This window comes from Carlito syrichta, unplaced genomic scaffold (genome assembly GCF_000164805.1).
Source record: "Carlito syrichta isolate Samal-C Ts95f unplaced genomic scaffold, Tarsius_syrichta-2.0.1 Scaffold316482, whole genome shotgun sequence".
In the NCBI taxonomy this organism is placed as follows: domain Eukaryota; kingdom Metazoa; phylum Chordata; class Mammalia; order Primates; family Tarsiidae; genus Carlito; species Carlito syrichta.
In genome coordinates, this window is record NW_007260578.1 from 151,663 (window position 1) to 175,727 (window position 24,065).

Genomic DNA, 24,065 nt, shown 5'->3' on the forward strand with positions numbered 1-24,065 from the left:
ACATATGAACCTTCAAGTTGTGAACTTTAAAAGATGTGAATTTGCATATCCAGTCATGTAAGTTGGTTCATGTGTGAGTGCATGCACCCTCAATAAGTCGGTTGTACTTTTGTATACTTTACAGTACTATAAAGTGCACAGTAGTACAGTATCTTTATTTCGAGCCCAGGATGTCAAGGTACTATATTGTAAGATTAAAAATGTTTTCTTTTTGTGTTTTTTAAAATGTATTATTTGTGTGAAAAGTATTACAAATCTATTACAGTACGGTACTATATAACTGATGTGTTGGTTGTGTACCTAGGCTAACTTTGCTGAACTTACAGATAAATTGGACTAACGCATGTGCTCTTGGAATGAAGAGTTTGTATGTAGGGGACTTACTGTATAGTGGTTTCGTATTGGGATTTTAATTTGCCATTTGCTGATGACTAAGTCGGGAGCATCCTTTCATATAATGACTGGTCATTTGAATTTCCTCTTTTTTTGTTAAGTTTCTGTTCAAGAGTTTGTTCCTATCTCTTAAAAATTGGATTCTTGTGTCTTTTAAAAAATTAATTATAAGAGTTCTCTATATTCTCTGGATATGAGTCCTTTTGTATATCTGTGTATGTGTATTCTAAGCATCTTTTTCCAATCTGGAAATAACTATACTCTATACCAAGACAAATGTTATTTTTGTAAGAATGTAGTTTTGAAAACTTTAAGTTTTGGTGCATTTCTGTACACTCAGCTTGCAGTTCAAGAAAGTCAGCAACAGATTTAAATATTTCTTTTATATAAAACTTTGGTCTTAGTGTTGACTTAAAAATAATCATGAACTGTCTTTTCTCTTAAACACACTTTCAAAATTATTTCTGTACTTCTCATGAGATGTTTTAGTATTTTGAGCTAGTACTTAACTTGCTTATTTAATATTGCTAATATACAAGTTTTTGGGTCATTAGAATCCTGTGGCAAATGGTTCAGAACTCAGCACACAATGCCACTACCACTTGAGTCTTTCTTCAGTGGGTATTCTGTTTGATGACTTTACTAAGAACCTCCTTTTTGTTTGTATTTTTATTTTTATTTATTTACTTATTTATTTTGAGTTGGAGTCTCACTCTGTCACCCAGACTGGAGTGCAGTGGCCACTCCTGGCCACCGCAGCCACGACTTGCTGGGCTCCGGCAATCCTTCTGCCTCAGCCTTCTGAGTAGCCGGAATTACAGGCATGTGCTACCATGCCCGGCTGATTTTTTGATTTATTGTAGAGATGAGGTCTCGCCAAGTTGCCCAGACGGGTCTTGAACCCGCAGGCTCAGGCAATCCGCTCACCTCAGCCTCCTAAAGTGCGGGATTACAGGCTGAGCCACCGAGCCCGACTTGTTTGTATTTTTATATGAACTCTGTTTATGTTGATTTTGTTTGCTGCTGGTAATGTGGAAAAGCAATCACATTTTAAAATTTTTTATTATTTTAGAGTATAATTCTTCAAGATATAGAATTGTTATGTTGTCTGGACTTCATAGATTCATATTGTGAACTTAACAGTTTAATTTTAGAAACAGAAACAGCAGCATTAGAAGCAGTAAATAATGACTTTTTTTTTTGAGTTGGAGTCTCACTCTGTCACCCAGGGCTTAGGTGATCCTTCTGCCTCAGCTTTCCAAGTAGCTGAAACTATAGGCATGCACCAACATGCCTGGCTAACTTTTTTTTTTTATTATTATTGTAGAGATAAAGTCTCGCCAAGTTGCCCAGGCTGGTCTTGAACCCATGAGCTCAAGCAATCCTCTCACCTCAGCCTCCCAAAGTGCTGGGATTATAGGCATGAGCCACCATGCCTGGCCAATAATGACTTTAAAACAGGTTTAAATGTTTATTAATAGGGATAGAGCCACTATTTATAAAGCATGATTATTATTATAATGAACATAAGGGGTGGATATTAGTAACTGCTTTAAATTATAGCCCAAATTCCTGTTGCTCTTAGAAATTAGGGAGAGAGGTACAAATAGCAAAAGAACGGCACACTCATAGTCATCCCAGCGTCGACCTCCTAGGCTCTGGTGATCCTTCTGCCTCAGCCTTCAAGTAGCAGAACTACAGTTGCGTGCTGCCATACCCGACTAATTTTTGATTTATCGTTGAAACAGGTTTTTATCGTTGCCCACGCTGGTCTCCAATCCACTCGCCTCAGCCTCCCAGAGTGCTGGGAGGCTGAGCCACCGAGCCTGGCCTTATGTCAGATATTAATAGGTGTTAACATTAAGTTAAAAACAAACAATTCCCGGTCATGTAATTGAAAAGCACTTGATTAAATGAAGTTGAAGGGGTTTTTTTTTTTTTTGGTCTGTAAGTACAGGAATTCTCAGAACTTTTCATCTTTTATTAATAGGGATAGAGCCACTCTCTCCCTATTAATCAGTACACCTTGTAATTCTTTAAGGTTAGAAGGATGGGGAGGTGAGGCCCTATGGTATGCAGCATTTCCCAAACTTATGTAGCCATGGAATTATTGTTCAGAGAATAGGAGCCTGGCATGCCACAGGACACCAGCTGGGGAAAGTGATTTAGTGAAAATCATTTTATAGATTAAAAAACCAAGCCCTAAATAATGTAAGTTATTCACTCAAATAGAGCTAATGAGTGCTTTAGAACACATAGTTTTAAATATATTAGAATGTGAATAATATTTTTGTTGTTGTCATTCAAGGTTTTTAGTTTAATCCTAAACTAAAAGAGGTACTATAAGATTAGTTCTTTCAGCTATATTGCTTACAAATGGAATAGAGAATAGCTATAAAAAACAAAATTAGGGCAGCAATGTGGATGGATTTAGAGTGTATCATATGCAGAGATCTATCACAAAAACTAAGAAGAGAGTACCATAAGTACCATATGTTCCTACTCATAAGCGGACCTTGAACAATTATCATAATACTTTGAGAAAGGGATTGGCATACGTGGGAAACTACCGGCAGGGGGGAGGGAGGGGGGGATGGGATTGGCAGTTGAGGGAAACTGCCAGAGGAGGGAGGGGCACACCTCATCAACAAGGGTATCTGCATAGTGAACATTGTATACCTAACCCCAAATTGTATCCCACATCTTTAAAATAAAAGAAAAAAGGAAAACAAACAAAAAACCAAACAGGGAATTACCTGAATCTGCCCTTTTCACTCTCCACTAATAGGATAAACAGGGTCATAGTTCTCAAACAGTTTTGGCTCCCTGTTAAATATAGATTTATTCCTCATTCTGCTGCTGACTTTTTAAATGGGTGCTAACTTTGTCTTTAGGTGGCTTTTGAAGGTTTATTTGCAGTGAAATATGAAACTATGAAATTTTATTTATTTTATGGAGCCAAATTAATTTATAAGAATTGTAGATTTAGAAGAGACTTATTCTTAACATAGAACTTAGTATTGAACTGTCTTAGAGTGGCCAATTTAAAATAGTATAAATGTGTACCAGAAATTGTACAGGCCTAGGAAGGGAGTCTAAAATGTTACTTAACATAATTTAGAATCTCAACTAAATAAAGGCTTCTAAATTTCTAAAAAAAAAATTTAGTATTTGACATTAGGTTGTGATTAATTTAGATTGATAATTGGAAATTTTCAAATAATGATTAAGAAAATCTTTTTTTTTTTTTTTTTTTTTGAGTTGGAGTTTCACTCTGTCACGCAGACTGGAGTGTAGTGTCTGCTCCTGGCCACTGCAGCCTCAACCTGCCGGGCTCCGGCAATCCTTCCGCTTCAGCCTTCCAAGTGACTGGAACTACAGGCGTGCGCTACCACGCTGGCTATTTTTTTTTTTTAATTGTAAAGATGAGGCCTTGCGAAGTTGCTCAGGCGGATCTCGAACCCGCGGACTCAGGTACTTCGCTCACCTCAGCCTCCCAAGGCGCAGGATTACAGACTGAGCCACCGAGCCCGGCTGATTAAGAAAATCTTAAGAAAAATCTAAGAAAGATTGTGACTTAAAATACATGCCCCCTGAAAAATTGTCAGGTAGTAAGTATGCTGTGATAAGTTAAAGGCCAAGGAAATATGACTAGAAAAGTATATTTTGTTAATAAGAGGGAATTTTGGGTGTGATATGAGTAGTTATAAAAGTGGGGATGTCAGTGGTGTTCCATGGTTTAGAATAATTTTAAAAATGTGGTTTATCTTTGTAAGAGTTACCTTTTGGCAATATTCACTGTTTCCTTTTTCTTTAAAATATAGGAATCTAATCCTGGTTACTTATTAAAAGAAAAGACATTTCAGGAGCATAGCGGCTTACTTATCTGTTGAATATTTTATATTATAAAGATAAGGTAATTGATTGTAGTTTTGCAGGGCTCTTTTGATGGCATGAGCAGTATGTATTCCTCCATCCTCATTCTCCTCGTCCCCCCACCCTGAATAATTTGGAAAAAGAAAGAATTTACTAATCGTAATTGGTAAGAGGATGAACTACAGTTTTGTACACTTGGAAAACTGTTTAGAAAATTTTGTCAAACATTAAGTGCTTCTCTAGAAGGAATAAGAAGTTTTATTATGGGACAGGCTACCACTGATAAATAACATAATAGTACTTGGAGTGGTAAGAAAGAATGCTTTAAGAAAAGCAAGGTAGGCTGGGCTTGGTGGCTCAGCCTGTAATCCCGCCACTTTGAGAGACTGAAGCGAGTGGTTTGCCTGTCCCTTCAGGTTCAAGAACAGCCCAGGCAACTTGGTAAGACCTTGTCTCTGCAATAAATGGAAAAAAAAAAGTTAGCTGGGTGTGGTAGCATGTGTCTGTAGTTCTGGCTACTTGGAAGGCTGAGGCAGAAGGATTGCCGGAGGCTGCGGTGGCCGGGAGTGGCCACTGCACTCCAGTCTGGGGGACAGTGAGACTTCAAGACTCAAAAAAAAAAAAAAAAAAAACAAGGTCAGTATGTAGCATGAGCACTGATCTGTATGTATCCTTGTTTTCTTTAGAGGCCTAAAGGATTTCAAAAATGGTAATGATGGCTTTTATACCTGGATTCTAAATATAGGCCATAATCCTTATTTTTTTTTTTTACAAATTGAAGAATAATTGACAGAATTTTATCAGGTGAATCAAATTGATAATATTATTAATAGTTACATATTAACAATATATAGCAGAAAATGTACCTGTTTAAGTTTGAAAAACCAAATATTGGACAGGTTATTCCTATTTTCAACTATATTAAATCACGATACTTCCTAGGAAGTATAGTTGAAAATAGGAATAACCTGCCCAATATTTTGGTATATCTTTAAAATGAATACATAGAATGATAAAGAATATGGCTGTATTCACCTCCCATTGTTATTGGTATAATGAAGTGTATTCCTATCAGCAAAATCATTGATATTTTGTAAAACATTTAATTTTTAAATTTTCTCAATATTATGCCTAAATATCTTGAATAGGATCTTTCTCTTAAACCTATTAACTATACCCATTATTTCTTCTATTTAGTTCTGTTAGAATAGCCATATTAGAAAAGTGATTTTAATGTGAGCTACCAGACATGGCCATAGTCTTTTTTTAAAAATAGATTTTAATTTCTAATAGTTTTAGGTTCATAGAAAAATTGAGCCATCGTCATTTCTTATACTGATCAGACACCATGGTAGTATTTTTTAAAAGGAATCTATTCCTACTGTCAGTTCAGTTGTAGTATAGACATAAAATATATTTTGTAATATCATATTTGCCTTTTTATGTATTTTTTCAAACTTTTACTATTTGTACTGAATATAATATGTATAATTTTATTGTGAAATAATTTGCTAAGTAATTAACCAAAATGAAATAGGAAATAACAGTGGGTTTTACTGATGCACTCAGGAGAAGAGGGTATTTTTTGAAATCTTTCTATGTCCTGGGAATAGAATTGTGAATGTATGACTTGTGATTTGTTATTCTGTTTTTACTACTTTGGAATTGAAAACTTTTATTATTTGTTTTATGTTTTGGCATCTTCAAACAGGACTAGAATTTTTAGTTCTATTTTGAAAAAACTGTGACACAAATGTTGGACACATACGTGTCAAAGTTATGTGTAAATTATTGGAGCTTCAAGGAGACATATAGTTTTTTAAGAGTATTTATATACTTCTCTTTGTTATTTCAGGTAACTTCCAATCTAATTGATGCATCCATTACTACTAAATATGAACTACTTATAAATTCTAAAGTGTATATATATAATATAGTTAACACACACTTATAGGGAAAAGCATAGAAACCCTACAGTATCAAATTTCTGATTTTAAAATGAAAATTTACGATGCCGCATTTTTCTCTGTTAAAATCGGCTAGTTTTTCAGTGGGCACTTTTTACTCTTGGAAGGAAGAATAGGGATTGTGTTAGGTTGGGCTACTGTGAAAGACTTCAAGCCCACAAACCTTGCATTTTCAATTTCAATAAAATTATTTGTTTCATATCATCATTATGAAAACTATATTTTGGTATATCTTGCACTTTCAGAAAGTTCTCTTAACAGTTAATATAATTGAGCTGCATGTTGATATTTAAATTAATAAAACCTTCTCACAAGTCTGTATTTTAATATACCCTGTTTCCTAGGGACTAATGATACTGGTTAATTGAATGGCTTTGATGTGCATTAGTAATATTTTTGGAATACATTTATTTAGTTTTTTGGGGCAGTGCCTGATTTATTTTTAAACTTTTTTTTATGGAAAACTCTTAAACATTTACAAAGAATCATAAGGATCCCTTATATATTCATTTCCTGTCCTCACTAGTTTAATGTCATGTTGTCTTGTTTTATCTACATAATTTCTCTCCCCATTAATTGCATTTCTCCCCACTTTCCCAGTGATCATATAATTTCATTGATAAATATTTCACTGTGTAACTCTAAAAGAGAATGCAAGTTATTTGTATTCCCTCCAAGTATTTAGTTAGCTTTGTTTTGGAGAGGAAGTTCACAAGTGCTTGGAAGCAAGCCTGCCATTGCATTTTATTGTAGTTTATTTGCATTTAGAAAGACCAGGAGGTTATATTACTTGCTTATTTTATTATTGCAGTCTATCTCAAAGGATTTGAAATGTTGATTCTCTAAATGACATCTATGAAATTATGAATTACCATCATGGATATGTGTGAAATTATGCGACAGTTCTCATTTCAGAGTTAACCTACACTTGCTTTGTCATTTGTTTATGCCCCACTCCCCATAATTTGTTTCTTTATTGAAATGCTGAGAAACAGGCAGCATATTTCTCTTAGTTTCAGGTAATTCCATAAATCTCTATGTCTCAAAAAAGAAGAGAAAGATAAGAAGGGAGAGGGAAGGAAAGAAGGAAAGCAATATGGTACTGAGAAAAGAGAACAGGATAAGCATCATAGGCGAGATGCCAAACTATGGAAACAGAACTTCACCATTCTCTCATTCTTGCTCACCCGGCCTCCTCTCTTGGTCTTGGCTTATCTCTTCCTTTTCTTGGTCCTGCTTTTGGTTTATATCTTCTTCTGGCATTTACTAAACTTTTCCTGTTGCATTTAGGGTCAGGAAGATTGCTCATTCTTCTCTTTAAGGGTGTTTTTTATTATTTAAGAATTGTAAGATAAAACTTAAACAAAATACTTTAAGACTAGTTTGTTTTGCTTTGTTTACTTTTGTACAGATTCCTAAGAATGTTTATTTGAACAAGTCAAACAGTTTGAGTACCTACTATAGATTAGGTTTAACCTTTCTGTACTGTGGATGAATGACACAACTTATGAAAACATTAATTTTATATAGATTTTGAAGTTTACTTTAGATGATCTTACTAGAAAATTATGTAATCTTTTTTCCTTTTTCTCTGTGTTCTCATTTGCTGTTCACTTACTGGATGAAATTGATTTTCTTCAAATTTGACTCTGCAGTTCACAAGATTCCTTTGCAGTTCACCTTTGAAGGTAAGAGTTTACTCATTGACCTTAGTACTAGAATTGCTAATTGAACACTAGTATTGGTATCTTTCATTATTTGATAATTTAGGAGTGATCATTTTGGTGTGACACATATATTCCTCAATAACAGTAATGGGATAAATACAGCCTTTTTTGATAAAAGTTCCTAGACGTTACTGCTCTTCACCTTCATGACAGATATGGTTATACTTAATATAATATACTTAGGCTGTACTGTGTGTTCAAGAGCCTTGTTGTATCTTCATTACTCCCATAACACATCAGCGGTATTCTCTATAAATTGCCCTTGTATTAAAAGGGAGCTGGATACATTACAGACATAGGCTGTCATCAAGGAAGTTTTTATTGGTTTGAGAGACCATTTTAGAATTCATGAATTGATAAAAGCACAGGACTTAACTTTTATTGTGCTTCTGTTATATAACACAGGCACTATTCTGACTTTTTCATTCACTTTTTCATTTAATTCTCATGATTTTCAATGTAGAACTGATAATCCAGTGCAGCTAGAGTATACCAAACAAATACATTTTTAAAAATTGCATCATAACTACTCCGGTTAAATATTGGGGAATATATGCATGGAAGTTTTAATCTTTGGTGAAAAGTAGAAGGAAAAGTACCACAGTCAAAGTTTAGTGATAGTTTCTATCCTTTCTGTCTGCTTTCTTCACTTAATAATCTGGAGTTATATTTTACCTTGGCTAAATTGATCTTTTTTATTACTGGGCTTACGGACATGGGGGAAAAGAGAAATCAAAATGAAAGATGACCAATATGCTTCTCTTTTTTTGATGGGAAAAACTTTGAGGAGTTTTAGTTGATATTTTTCTAGTTTGGAATTCCACAGGGGTCACCTGATGACTTAGTTAATGGCAGCTACCCCCAAATCTCCTCCAGCAGCACTGAACTCAGAATTCTGTTTCTTTGCCACTATGTAGTGCCTGATAACCAAAGCAAAGCCAAGTTAGTATGGGAAGTCTTTAAATGTTTAATGTTGTTATTAAGTTTATGATATAGCTAGAGAAGGAAAATTGCAATGTGATAAATACCCAACATCTTCAATTTTGAATAAAAGAAAAATGATTCTGGTAGAGACAATACAATACTTGCAACTGAAAATAAAGTAGACTTTAATCTTCACTTTCTCCATAGAAACTGCTATGAGTTAACCATGTCCTTTTGTTATAAGTCCTAAACAGTTAACTGCCACATTAATCTAATGAAATTGTCAGGTTATAGCAATTACATCAGTAAGTTGATATGTTGTCATTTGAATGGACCATGTGTGAAGAGTCAGTTACTTCCCTCTGTGGGGCTGACCCTTTTACATTCCTGTACACTGAAGTCTAATAGAGTTTATTGAGCTTTATGGAAAAAGAGCTTTTATCACCTCATCAAGTCAGGCAACTTATTTCCATTATATTCCTAATTTTGTGGCGCTTTGTAGCTGCTAGATGTGCACTCCCTTGCTAGGTTTACATTGGACCTCTACCTTACAGACATTTTTATTGACATTTATAAGCCTGAATTACATTTTGTGTGGTACCAATTACAGATGTCTTCAATTAAGTGTAGGTAAATAAAAGGGATTGTATATCTGAGGCTGAAAGATTCTTGAAATTTTCTTCTGAGTTGAATTTGCCAGCCAGTCTAGTAGGGTATAGTCTCATTGTCACTTTTGAAGGTAGAGCACTACAGGGGAGGCATTTGTAACAAAAACTAAACCATGTGTGAATGTAGGTCGTTAAGGTTTCAGATATGTCTTTCTAGTCTTTCATTTTAGATCAATTAAAATCTTCTGTATTAATAGTTACATTAATAACCTATTGAGGAGTTAGCAACTATGGTATACAGGAACTATGCTTAACATTTTTCTTGGTTTATTTTAATTCTTAGAGAATGTCTATGAGATAGATATTCAAATTTTCTTTTGAAGAATATTGAACTCAGAGAGGTAGCTTAGATTAGCTAAGTGCTCAATATCATATTGTCGATATTATGTGACAACAATTATAACATAGGAAAGAGAAAATGGAATGATACTGCTGTAAGATTCTAACATTATATGAATATAATTTGAAAGACAATAGTGATAAGTTAGAGATGAATTTAGTAAACCCCAGAGCAGGATTTTTTAACTTTGGAACTAAGGACCTCTTGGGCTGGATAATTCTTTGTTTTGAGGAGTTGTCCTGTACATTATAGAAAGCTTAGCAACATTTCTGGCCTCTGCCTAGTAGATATCAGTGGGACTCTACTCCTTGGAGTGCAATAAAATGTCTCCCAACTTTGCCCAATGTCCCTACCGGGCAAAATAACTCCCTGATGAAAAACACTGCTATAGAGCAACCTTAAAACTGAAAAAATAGCCGGGCTCAGTGGCTCAGCCTGTAATCCCGTGCTTTGGGAGGCTGAGGTGAGTGGATTGCCTAGCCCGCAGGTTCGAGACCCGCCTGGGCAACTTGGCGAGACCTCATCTCTACAATAAATAAAAAAAATTAGCCGGGCGTGGTGGCGCGCACCTGTAGTTCAAGCTACTGGAAGGCTGAGGTGGAAGGATCGCCAGAACCCAGCAGGTCGAGGCTGCAGTGGCTGTGTGGGCCACTGCACTCCAGTCTGGGTGACAGAGTGAGACTCCAACTCAAAAAAAAAAAAAAAATTCTGGCTACTTGGAAGGCTGAGGTGGAAGGATCGCCTGAGCCCGCAGGTCGACGCTGGGGTGGCCGTGAGCACCCCACCCTAGGCGACAGAGTGAGACTCCAAATAAAAAAACAAAATGTAAGTGTGCTTTGTTAAAAGTTCGTAATTTGAAGGTTCGTACATAGGGAACTTGTTGTATATCTCAATAAAGCTGTTAAAAAGTATGTATCATTTCTTAATCTTTTAATTTCTCAAAATCTTGTAGAAAAGATCTGACTCAATTTGGCATCCTGTTTCTACATTCCTTATTATGGTTGGTGTGTTATACAGTTTTAGTATTCGGTGAGATAATATTGCATATTGAAGTGAGTGTATTTTAATTAATATTTTTAATATTGATTTCACTAATACTCTTAATATTAAATACTGTGAACCATAATATATATATTTAATTATAAAGATGTGGTGGTACAGTTCAGAGTTAGGTATACAAACGAGCCATAAATATTTTTTGCTAGCTAATAAAACTATCTTTCTAAACTTTCTCTAGAGTAGAGAATGACTTGACTTCTCACCTGAACCTCTAGATGACTGGAAGAGAATGTGCATATATTTGGTTATGTGTGTTTGTATTTGCCAGCTTTAGAGGTGGGGATATCGTAACTAGTGATAGTATTCATTTTGCTATCAGGAAAAAAGAAAGCACCATGAGAACCTAACTGTCTCTTGACTCTGTCAGCATATGAAGTATCATTGCTGGGGTGGCTCTAGATATCAGGGTGTCTGTAGTAGCTAGAATTTGGAAGAGGGAATGGCTGTTACCCAAAACTGGGTTCTATAGAAATGAAGGGCACTTGCAGCAATGGAGGGATGAGGTGGGTGGAAGGTTCAGCTGTTAAGCTGGGGAAGGGAGTTCAAGCAATTTTTTGAATAAGGATGACATTGAGGATCAGTGATCCAGAGTGGCCTGCATTGGGGAGATGAGGCCAGGAAGAGAGTTGAGCTGGTGAACTGGGGGAAGCTTTTACCTGCTCTCTGGTCTAATGCTTGGAGGGTGAGGGGAGCTTGTTTAAAAAGCCAGGGCAGAAAATGGTAACTACAGGGGAGCTAGACATCCTTAGAATGGTTGGCAGTCTGCTGTTTGGTACTGAATGATCAGAATTGGAAAGCTGGGCTGTGGCTTGATCCATTGGGCAAAAGTGAAAAATACAAGTTGCTGTATGGGCTGGGAAATAGTCATGTGGTTTTTCAGGCTGAGTCCCATACTCTGGAATCAGAAGCTAAGATGGCAAGGAAGCTGTTGACCTGAGGCATGGATTAGAATTCTGGAGCAAAGTCATTGGAAGTGGCATTGAATGCTTTCCCCTTCACTTGGGTCTGAGGGTTGCTGGGCAGTTCTGACTGGGACTCGGTTGCTGGCTAGGCCACTGACAAGGACTTTCATTGAACTGAACATTGTTTCTTGCCCTCAGTTCACTTTAATAAGTGGTATTTGAGGACTAGCCAGAGTTTTATTCCCCCGGCTCACAGAGGCACTCAGTAAATGTTGGTTAGGTAAATGAATTTACAATACTTCCGATTAGCTTTTGGATGTCACCTGATAGTTGAGCCAATATAAGTTGAAACTGCACATCTCATAGATATCAACTAGAGGTCTTTTACTGGAAAGCAATCCCATGTGGTAATATACCAAAACTGATTCTGAGAATAAAAGAAAGTCTACTTAGAACAGAAACTAAACATTAAATAGAAAAATGCCATAAATGTCCTGGTTAAAGAAGTTTCTGCATGAGGCTTGGATTAGTGTTGGCATCTTAAACTCCAAGTCCATTCAAGATGTCTTTTTGCTGGGTTAGGCCGCCTTTAGTAAGTAGTAGCGGTATTCATCATTACTCCAAGGACCTTTCAACTGTGTTGAAATTATAGGGTCATCTGCCTTAACTGTTCTCATTGCCCATTAGATATGCATGATTGCTTTAGAAAATGTTTGAATAGGAAATCCTGGGGTGGATTAGTTTCCATGGGGACATCAGTCTTGTTTGATGTTGGCAGTCATTGAGTTCTCAGTCTGGGTTGTCACTGTGCGATATATTCTCCCTAGAGGAAATACTGGAAAAGCAGGAGTCTTAAATTGAGCTGACATTAAATAAAGACACACATAGGATAGTTACTCTGGATTCTAAGGTATGTTTTAGAGTGTTTGATAAGTATTGACTAATCTTTAGAATTGAGAAGTTTGGTATTCTGTTACTTTTTTTTTTGAGCCAATTTGACCTTGCGAAAAGTCTTCTTGTTGGAGAATTAGGATTTAAAATAAAAGAAAATGTCAAAATGAACAAAATCATTTAAATAACAGGGTAACATCTTGATTTATCTATTTGTTCTGCAGTAAAAAATCCAGAAATAAGTTCTTTCTTGTTCCTGTTATTCTTATTTAAAACATTTACTGTAAATCTTTCCTCAATTACATAAACTTAAATTTTTGTCATTACAATGCTTACAGTTTTAAGTTGTAAATTTTAGAGTAACCCTTTTTGCTTTCTTTGAAATATTTAAATTTCTAAGAATTATGTCATTGAGAAATACATTTCTTTGTCCTTTGGTTATGTTTACTAGAGCATGTTAATGCATTGTGACTATTTTAGCATGGTGCCCCACTGAAGCAGTGTCCACTGAGAAAAACACTGAATTGAAAGTTGAGAATTTCAGGTTTTGGTACTTTCTAGCATTCTGCATTGTCTTTGTGACTTTGGACAATCCTTTAATCACCCTGATCCTTAATTTTCTCACTTACAGTGTAAAAGTAGCCCACATGAAGAGGTCCCTCAGAACTGAGCAAACTCAGCCAACGTTTTAACATGTATGGTAGTTTTTTTTTTTTCTGACTGAAGATTATAAACCAAGGCAAATAAGATGCAGTTCTCTCAGCCTACAAGTGTACTCCTTCAAATCTTGTCTTTCGGGTTTGCTCTTTTGTGTTCTGTAACAAGCTAACACTTTACTTTAGAATAATCCTACTTTTTCCTTAAAAAGCAAGTTTTATCCCATTACTTTACATACTCAAGTGTACGTTTCTGTCATTTTTGCCCTTAGTGTGACCTCATCATCCATATTAATTACATCTCAATAAAATAAAATAATTTATTTTATAGAGAGAACTGGGAGGTAGGCATTAAGAACAACTTGACTTATACAAACATTACAGCAGAATGAGAAAGTGCATAATGTCACAAATAACACAAGTTTCTTACATATCCATTTTATACCTTCTTAAACTGGCAAAGATGAACTGTTTATTGACAGACCCTAAAGATATAGCCATTCTATGGTATATTTAAATAAGAAGGAGAGGTATGTAAACTTCAAAATGTGCTCATTGTTTTAGTGTTCATTCTTACTTAGAAACTATCCAGGCATGTAAAGATTATGTATTAATATTTGTTGATATACATTAATTTTTAAGTTTTCTAAGGATCTTCAATGTTGGTCAGTTGTACAGCATTGCTAATCATTAGAGAAATGCAAATCAAAACCATAATAAGATATCATTTCATACCCATTAGGTTGGCCATTACCCAGAAAATAATAAGTGTTGGCATGGATTAGAGAAATTGGAACTCTTGTGCATTGCTAGTGGGAATATAAACTGGTAAAGCTGCAGTGGAAAAAAATGCAGAGTTCCTTCAAACAAAAATAGCATTATCATATAATCCAGCAATTTCACATGTATAAGCAAAATAAAGCAGAGTCTTGAACAGTATAGAGACGTTCATAGCGCCATTTTTCACAATAGCCAAAGACAGAAGTAACCCAAAAGTCCATCTGTAGGTGAATGGCTAAACAAAATGGCATATACGTAAGCTAGAGTATTATTTAGCCTTAAAAAGGAGGGAAATTCTCATTTTGGATGAACTTTGACAACATTATGTTAACTGAAGTAAGCCAGTCACAATGGACAGTTACTGTATGATCTGCTCACCTGGTTTCATAGGTTGGTCAACTTTATATAGAGAGAAAACAGAGTGAAGGTTGCCAAGGACCGGGGAAAGGGGGAGATGTAGAGTTAATTGTTTAATGGGCATACAGTTTCTGTCTGATTAAAAAAAGTTCTATATGGATTGTGCTGGTAGTTATACAATGTTGTGAATGTACTTAATGACACCAAACTGTATTCTTAAAAGTGGTTAAAATGGTAAATTGTAATTTTTTTACCATAATTTAAAAAGTTTAAACAATGTTTATCAGAATTATAATTCAATTTAGCTGAACACAGATTTACATTTTCGAAATCTTAAGCATTATATAGGAATGTTAATGTTTTTGGTTAGTAAACCAATGAATGATTTTGGAAGTTTAGTTGAATCATTCATTAAAAACAAACCTGGTCATTGCCTTACTAGACTCTGGTGTGGCCATGTGCTCTTTGAGCTGTGGCCATCGCCATGTTTCCTGGCCTTGGCCCCCTCCCCTCCCTTGGAGATGTGAAACTCTTTCTCTCTCTAATTTACATTTTAAATAAACTATATTTTCTAATTTAAAAAAGACAAACACATGCAGTAACCTTGTTTTATCACACTTTATTGTGCTTTTCAGACACTGTGTTTTTTACATATTGAAGATTTGAGCAACCCTGTGCCTAGCAAGTCCATCAGTATAATTTTTCCAATGGCATATGTACTTTGTGTCTGTGTCAGCATTTTTTAGCAATAAAACATTTTAAAATTAAGATATCTACATTGTATTTTTAGACATAATGCTATTACGTTTAATAGACTGTAGTATAGTGTAAACTACATCCACTGGGAAACCAAAACATTTGTTTGACTTGCTTTATTGTGATATTTGCCTCATTGAGATTGTCTAGAACTGAACCTGCAATATCTTTGCGGTATGCCTGTACTATTTTTTAAAACCATGCTACGTATTATACTTAATATTAATAAATCTGAGAAAAGACACAACTTTTTTCTTATTTAAATCAAAAATTTTAAACCAGTTTGATTTATCCAAAGATTCACCTAAGTTATATAAACTTGATTATTAAAAATCTTTCCAAGTTAGCAGTTTCTGTAGGGAGTTTTTAATTTTCTATGAATTTGGAGAATAGTTTACATATATGCTTGCTTACTTCTGTAAGTTATTTTTACAGAGCTCCTCTATTTAAGAGACTTAATAGTATAATTTATTAATACTCTCTGGAGGTAGGAAAGTATTTTACACACAATGAGAAGTAAAGGTTTTTCTGAATTCTAGAGTCACAGACATGTAGAGAGTGCTTAGCTTCAGTTCTACAACTTTACCTGTAGGTCAACAGTACACACAGAAACTCACTGGTTCAGATCTCAAAAAGCTGTTCCTCCTTAATTGATTGAACTCACACATGTACAAACAGACCAGCAAGACTAACAAACCAGATTCTCTATCTTCTGTCATACAGCAGAGAATAGATGTCTATCATCCATCTAACAGAGACCATAAATCAAATCCATCTATTACTACTACCAATGAGAATAATTTACTGGTCATGAGCAAACCAGAAACAAAAACAAAGGCATAAACCTAGTAAAGAGAGAAAAAGGCATGAAGAAAAAACAGTGAACAAAGTTAGAGCTCTTTTGCTTCATGTGAATCTCTGAGAACCAAGAAAAGACAAGAAGTGACATGTTAGACTTAAACTGTGAGACGCATTTTTCATTTACTTAGCTCCATCAAGTGGGTCCATTTGAGTTTCTCAGTGGATGGCCTCCAAAACTGGTTAACTGTAATTTTCAAAAAGGTAAGATCATGACCTTCATGCAAATACAGCATGTACACATGTCAAATTTTATTTGACACATTAGTTAAGGCAAACCCAGTAAGACATTAAAACTAGTGCAAAGAGCATTTGATAATATATAGATGTTAGATGTTGATATAGATATGCATGCAGTCTAATACAATAAAAGATTGAGATGAAATTACTAGGTTAGATGAAAAACAACTAGTTATTGTCATACATTGAGGTCCATTTCCTGGACAGAAATGTGCAAGTTAATGTCTGCTCCTACAGAGTTGTAAAATAACCCAGTCAATAGAAACCAAGCCAAGAACTGCACTGCAAGAATATTCAGTGCTATAGTCTGAATGTTGGTGTCCCCCCAAAATTTGTATATTGGAACCTGATACCCACTGAGATAGTATTAAGAAGTGGGGACTTTGGGGAAGTGATTAAGTCAAGAGGGCTCTGTGCTCATGAATGGGATTAGTGCTCTTGTAAAAGAGGTTGACGTGAGCTGCCTTGCTGCTGCCACCGTGTGAGAACACAGAAGGTGCCATCTGTGAGGCACAGTCTCTCTTCAGGTACTGAATTTGCTATGGCCTTGATCTTGGACTTCCCAGCCTCCAGAACTGTTGGCAATACATTTCTATTGTTTATACATTACCCTGTCTAAGGTATTTTGTTATAGCATCCCAAATTGACTAGATACTCAGTAATCTCTTTTCAGATAATTTTTCTTTCACCTATTCTATTTAGCAATTACAGGATTAGTATCCCTTATCTGAAATACTTGCAACTAGGTGTTTTGGGTTTCAGAATTTTTTTTATTTTGGAATATTTGCATTTTACTTACCAGTTGAGCAGTCCCAGTCTGAAAATTCAAAATCTGAAATGCTCCAATTAACATTTCCGTTGAATGTTGTTAGTACTCAAAAAAATTCAGATTTTGGAGCATTCAAGGTTTTGGACTTTTTGGAGTTGAGATGCTTGACCTGTACCAACTCTGTGTTTTAAAACTCTGTTGATTGTAACTTTTTAAAATTGTTTTTCTTTCTTTATTTTTTTTTAAGTCAAGGTCTCACTGTGTTACCCAGGCTGGAGTACAGTGTTATAACAGCTCACTGCAGCCTTCTTGGCTCAGGCTCCACCTCGGCCTCCTGCATAACTGGGACTACAGGTTCACGCCACCACAACTGGCTTATTTTTCTGATTTTTTTTTTTTTTTTGTAGAGACAAGGTCTTGCTATGTGCTTGGGCTGATCTTGAACTTCTGGGTCAAGCGATTCTCCTGCCTTGGCCTCCCACAAGTGCTGGGATGAATGCTTGAGACACCATAACTGGCCAGCTTTTTTGTTTTTCGGAGCTGGATTTGCGCTTTGTAACCCAGGCTAGAGTGCAGTGACTGCAGTCACAGCTCACTGCTGTCTTGAACTCCTGGGCTCAGGATCCTTCTCCTCAGCCTCTCAAATAGCTAGGACTAACAGACATGTGCCACCATGCCTGGCTAATTTTTTGGGGGGTGGGGGTAGAAATGGGGTCTCTTTACATTGCCCAAGTTGGTTTTGAACTCCTGACTTCAAGCAGTTCTCCTGCCGAGACCTCCCAAAGTACTGGAATTATAAGCATGATTCCAAGCTGATTGTAACATTAATGCATGTTTATTTTAAAATATAGAAAACTGAAGAAAAAAGAATAACATCACTCTTAATCTCTCTACTGATAATATTAAATTTTCTTTTTCCCTGTCTTTAGTGTCTGATTGTCTGCCAGAAATTTAGAAATTGGTTGTACTTGATTTTTAAATCACTTACATAAAACTGTGTGATTATCTTAGCAATGAATATTATTGTTTGCATGCTCCAAATTAAATTACTCATTTCTTAAGTATAGACTATAATTGTTTTAAATTTTCAAATTTCATTGTTTACATTTTTAAGAAATCATGTAGATTTGATACCACAGTGGCTTAGCCTACCTTTGTGTTTCTGCTTTTAAAATGAATCCAGACCTTGGTGAAATGGTTCATGAAACTATTAACAAAAGGTGAAACAATAAGCAGGAATAAGTTTCTTGAAAACCATGCAGACTTTTTAAAAATCAGGTGCTTAACATGATTACCTTTGGGGACCTCCTTAAACAGCAGTCCAACACTAATTGTCCAATTGTACATTTTTGTGTTCTATAGCTACAATTTGGGAGAGAGATTTTTGTCTGTTTTGGAAGAGAAGATAACTCAGATTCTGCTCATTTAAAGCCTCTGAAGACTTTTCACTCTTCCTATCTTTGAAACCCTGTGAAATCCCCTCAAATGCTATTCCTGATGGTCTGGCATGTGACTTCCCTTTTGCTTATTTTTTTGGTCCTTAACAGTATTTTGGGCATAACTGAGGGACATGGAAACAAGTTGGTGAGAAAACAGGTGTACTTTATCAGAGTAAATATGCACACATTTTGGCTAGAAGCCAGAATTGTCCTATTAATATTGATGTCATGTCTACATCGTGTCTTTGGTATTATACTGCACAGCTCATTAATCACAGGAGCCATGCCTTCCTTTTCCAACATTTAAGATGGTTTTTCATTTGTATAACTAGGGGTGAGTGTTATTAATTTTTTCTGTTGTCAGCTAAATTCCTGAAATTGAGAAACTTCTGAAAAATAACTTTGCTAATTAATTCTTTCACATATCCAAAACCTTGTTCAAACTGCAGAGTGGTAAAGATAAACTATTAAATATTGCTGATCACATCACTGGTTTATTATGAGGAAATTAAAGATAGCTGCTGTTAGTTTAAATAACTTTGTCTTAAATGAGCTTCTGTTATAGTTTTATAGACAGAATCTTTTAGGATGTTAAAACCTATTAAAGCCAAAACAAGAACTAGCCTAAACTTTTTAGTTTGCAAAGTGCTCTTATTTGTATATTGTAATTTATTTTTTACAACTATCTTTGAGAGTGAGCAGTAGTATGTTTCCTGTTTTTAAATTGCAAACATTGAAGCTTTAAAAATTTTTTATTTGTAGTTATTGTGGATACATATTGGTCATACATATTTATGGGGTACATGTGACATTTTGATATAAGCATACAGTGTATGATGACCAAATCAGGGTAATTGAAGGTATCCATCACTTCAAACATTTATAATATTTTTGGGTTGGAAACATTCTAATTATACTCTTTTAGTTATTTTGAAATATAAAATAAACTATAGTTAAATATAGTTATGGTTTTACTTACATCCAGTAGTCAGAAAATATATACAGTGGAGTTGGGGCACAAATCTAGATCTTTTGACCACGAATCCTGGACTCAATTCATTAGAGGCTACTCCATTTCTGTTTGTAGCTTACAGTTTATAGGCCCCTTTTTCACTTGGATCTAAAAAGTAGATTTATATTAGCAATTCTCAAAAGTGCAGCTTGGCAATACCTGGGAGTTACTGACACCCTTTCAGAGGGTCCTCAAGGTAAAAATTATTTTCTTTTTTTCTTAGTTCAAATCCAAAGACTTATTTTGTTATTTTACTTTATTTTACTTTATTTCATTTTACTTTATGTGGTTCAAGTCAGGATTAGGTATATAAGTGGTCTAAATACAGGTGAAGTTTGGGCTTCTCATTAGTACTCTCTTCACCTGGTTTAGAATCAGGTACCCTTATTGATATTATGTGTTCTGCCCAGGTAGTGTCCTGCTACTGTCAATTCCTTTCTTGTAGTAGTATGATACATGTTTGGGGTCCACTTATGAGTGAGACTATTGTGGTACTCAGTTCTTTATCTCTGTGATAAGACCACTGAATATGACAGACTCTAAATCCATCCAAGTTGCTGTGTCCTTTTTTATAGCCATGTAACATTCCATTGTGCATGTGTACCACATTTCTTTATCTAGTTCACTTTCAATGGGCAGCATAGTTTCTAGATCTTTTTTTTTTTTTTTTTTTTTTGAGTTGGAGTCTCACTCTGTCGCCCAGACTGGAGTGCAGTGGCTGCTCCCGGCCACTGCAGCCTCAACCTGCTGGACTCCGGCGATCCTTCCACCTCAGCCTTCCAAGTAGCTGGAACTACAGGCGCGCGCTACGATGCCCGACTAATTTTGTTGTTTTTTTTTTTATTTATTGTAGAGATGAGGGCTCACCAAGTTGCCCAGGCTGGTCTCAAACCCACAGGCTCAGGCAATTCACTCACCTCGGCCTCCCAAAGCGCAGGATTACAGGCTGAGCCACCGAGCCCGGCCAATTTTGAGATCTTTTAGAAATTGCCACACTGTTTTACATAGAGGTTGTACTAATTTACACTCTCACCAACAGTGTAGGAGCATTCCCTTTTCTCCACATCCTCTCCAGCATCTGTTGTTTTTTGAGTTATTAAAGATGGCCATCGCCGGGCTTGGTGGCTCAGCCTGTAGTCCCGCGCCTTTGGGAGGCTGAGGTGAGTGAATTGCCTGAACCTGCAGGTTCGAGACCCGCCTGGGCAGCGAGACCTCATCTCTACAATAAATCAAAAAATCAGCCGGGCGTGGTAGCGCATGCCTGTAATTCCAGCTACTTGGAAGGCTGAGGTGGAAGGATCGCCGGAGCCCAGCAGGTCGAGGCTGCAGTGGCCGGGAGCGGCCACGGCACTCCTGTCTGTGTGACAGAGTGAGACTCCAACTCAAAAAAAAAAAGGCCATCCTGACTGAAGTTAGGTGGTATCTCAGTGTGGTTTTGATTTGTATTTCTTTGATGATTAGTGAGACAGAGCATTTTTTCATTTATCTGTTGGCTCTTTGTGTGTCTCCTTTTTAGAAGTATATATTCATGTAGGGCTGTTTGTTTTTTTACTTTTCAGCATGTTTGAGTTTCTTGTAAATCCTTGGTGTTAGGTCTTTGTCAGATAACAGTTGGCAAGTATTTTTTCACATTCTGTGTGCTGTCTCCCCTCTCCCTTGATGGTTTCTTTTGCTTTGCAAAAGCTTTTCAGTTTGATGAGGTCCCACTTGTCTATGTTATTTCTTATGTCATGGGCTTTTAGGGTTATGATCAGGAATGTGTTGCCTGTTTCAATGTCTATGAAGGTGTTTTCTAAGATTCTTATAGTTTGAGGTTTTATGTTTAGGTCTTTGTTCCATTTAGAGTTGATTTTTGTGCATGGTGATAGGTAAGGATCCTTTATTCTTGTGCATGTGGTCAGCCAGTTTTCCCAGCACCATTTACTGAATAGGTTCTTCTCTACCCAGTGATTGTTGGTGGAAACTTTGTCAAAGATGAGTTGGTTAAGAAATTCAGATTTTGATTCTAAAATTTCTATCCTGTTCCATTGGTTTATATGCCTGTTCTTGTACCAGTATCAGATTATTTTGATTATTGTAGCCTTATAAACAAAGTTTTAGGTCTGGAAGTGTGATACCTCCTGCTTTGTTACCTTTACTAAGGATTATTTTGGGTATTTCTGATCACTTTGTTTCCATATACATTTCTTTATTGTTGAAGAATGGTTTTGGTAATTTAAAAGTTATTGTGTTGAATCTGTAGATTGCCTTTGTTAGAATGGACATTTTAACAACATTGCTTCTTCCAATTCATGAACATGAAATATTTTTTTCATTTGTTTGTGTCATCTTTGACTTGTTTGAGCAGTGTTTTGTAGTTTTTTTTGTAAAGGTCTTTCACTTTTCTAGTTAGGAAGATGCTGAGGTATTTCATTCTTTTTGTGGCTATTGTGAATGGTATTGGGCTTTTTATTTGGTTCTCTGCCTGTTTGTTGTTGATGTATAGAAATGTGACTGTCTTTTGCACATTTGTTTTATATCCTGAGACTTTGCCAAAGTCCTTTATCACAACAAGAAGGTTTTTGACAGATTCCCTTGGGTTTTACTGGTATAGAATGATATTGTCAGCAAAGGAGGATAATTTAACTTCCTCTTTTCCTATTTGGTACCACTGATTTCCTTCTATTGTCTGATTGCTCTAGCTAGGACTTCCAACACTATGTTGAACAGGAGTGGTGAGAGTGGGCAACCGTGTCTTGTTCCGGTTTTCAGGGGGAAATGCTTCCAATTTCTGTCCATTGAGCAATATGTTGGTTGTGGGTTTATTGTAGATGGCTCTTACTGTTTTGAGATATGTTCCTTCTGTGCCTAGATGTTCAAGGGATTTTATCAAGAAGGGATGCTGGATTTTGTTCAAAACCTTTTCTGCATCTAATGATATAATCATATGGTTCTTGTTTTTACATCTGTTGATATGTTGAATTACGTTTATGGTCTTGTAGATGTTGAATCAGCCCTGCATCCCACTTTGTCATGGTGGATAATTTTTTTTTTTTTTTAACTGGAGTCACTCCTTCGCCCACGCTGGAGTACAGTGGCACGAACGCTCATGGCCACCCCAGTGTCGACCTGCTGGACTCTAGTGATCCTTCTGCCTCAGCCTTTCAAGTAACTGGAACTATAGACGTGTGCTATCATGCCTGGCTATTTTTTATTTTATTGTATAGACGAGGTCTCTCCAAGTTGCCCTGGCTGTGGGCTCAGGCAATCCATTCACCTTGTCCTCCCAAAGTGCTGGGATTATAGGCTGAGCCATCGAGCCTGGCCGGTGGATAATTCTTGAGATGTGTTGTTGGATCCGATTTGTTAGAATCTTGCTGAAAATTTTTGCATCTGTGTTCATCAGGAATACTGGCCTGTAGTTCTTGCTTTTTGGATCTTGCCTGGTTTGGGTATCAGTGTAATGTTAGGTTCATCATATGATTTGGGGAGAGTTCTGTCTTTCCCACTTGCCTGGATTACTTTCAGTACGATTGCTATCAGCTCCTTCTTGTATGTTTTGTAGAATTCCACTGGTAAGTCATCTGGTTCAGGGCTTTTTGGGGGGGTAGGTAGTTTTCTTATGATGAAGTCAATTTCCTGGGTTGTTATTGGTCTATTTAGGGTCTTCTTATTGTTTCATCCTTGGGAGGTTGTGTGCTGTCTGGAAGTTTTCCATTTCATTTAGGCTTTTCAGTTTGTTTTCATATAGGTGTGCATAGTAATCTCTGATAATCTTTTGTATTTCTTCAAGGTCAGTTGTGACTTGATCTTTTGGGTTTCTAATTGCACTTATTTGGGCTTTTGCTCTCATTTTTTTTTTTTTTTTGGACAGTCTTGCTATGGGTCCATCAATCTTGTTTATCCTTTTAAATAACCAGCTTTCTGTTTGGTTGTTGTTTTTGTCCTATGATATTTTTGTCTTCTATGTCTCGTGTTTGGGCTTTTACTTTGGTGATCTAGATTATTCTGCTGAAGTTAGGGTTTGATGGTCTTTCCTTTCCAGCTCTCTGAGGTGATTTGTTAGGCTGTTAACTCATGATCTTTCTGTTTTCTTGATGTGTGTGCGTAGAGCTATACATTTTCCTGCTAGTACTGTTTTCATGGCATCCTAGAGGTTTTAGTAAGATGTATTTTTGTTTTCATTTGTTTCCAAGAAACTTTTACTTTCTATTTTGATTTCTGAGTTGACCAGGAGCTTTCGGCATCATGCTCTTTAGTGTACGTGTCTTTGTGGGTTTTGGGGGCATCTTGTTGGTGGCGATTCAGTTTTATTCCACTGTGGTCTGAGAAGGTGCATAGTAATATCTTAATCTTGTGGAATTTTTTAATACTTGTTTTACGGCAGAAGATGTGGTGTATTTTGGAGTTTGTTCCATGTGGTGATGAGTAGAATGTATATTCTGGGTTGTTAGATAGAGTGTTCTGTAGCT

The 24,065-nt window shown here is 36.1% G+C and overlaps 1 protein-coding gene across 1 annotated transcript in view; it reads left to right on the plus strand.

The window, feature by feature from the left end:
- Positions 1 to 24,065, plus strand: part of ATE1 (arginyltransferase 1) — a 168,769-nt gene that overhangs the window by 52,582 nt on the left and 92,122 nt on the right. Inside the window, exon 8 of the mRNA XM_008074549.1 lies at positions 7,892 to 7,924. Coding sequence (XP_008072740.1) covers positions 7,892 to 7,924 — 33 coding nt within the window. The remainder of the gene's footprint in view (positions 1 to 7,891; positions 7,925 to 24,065) is intronic.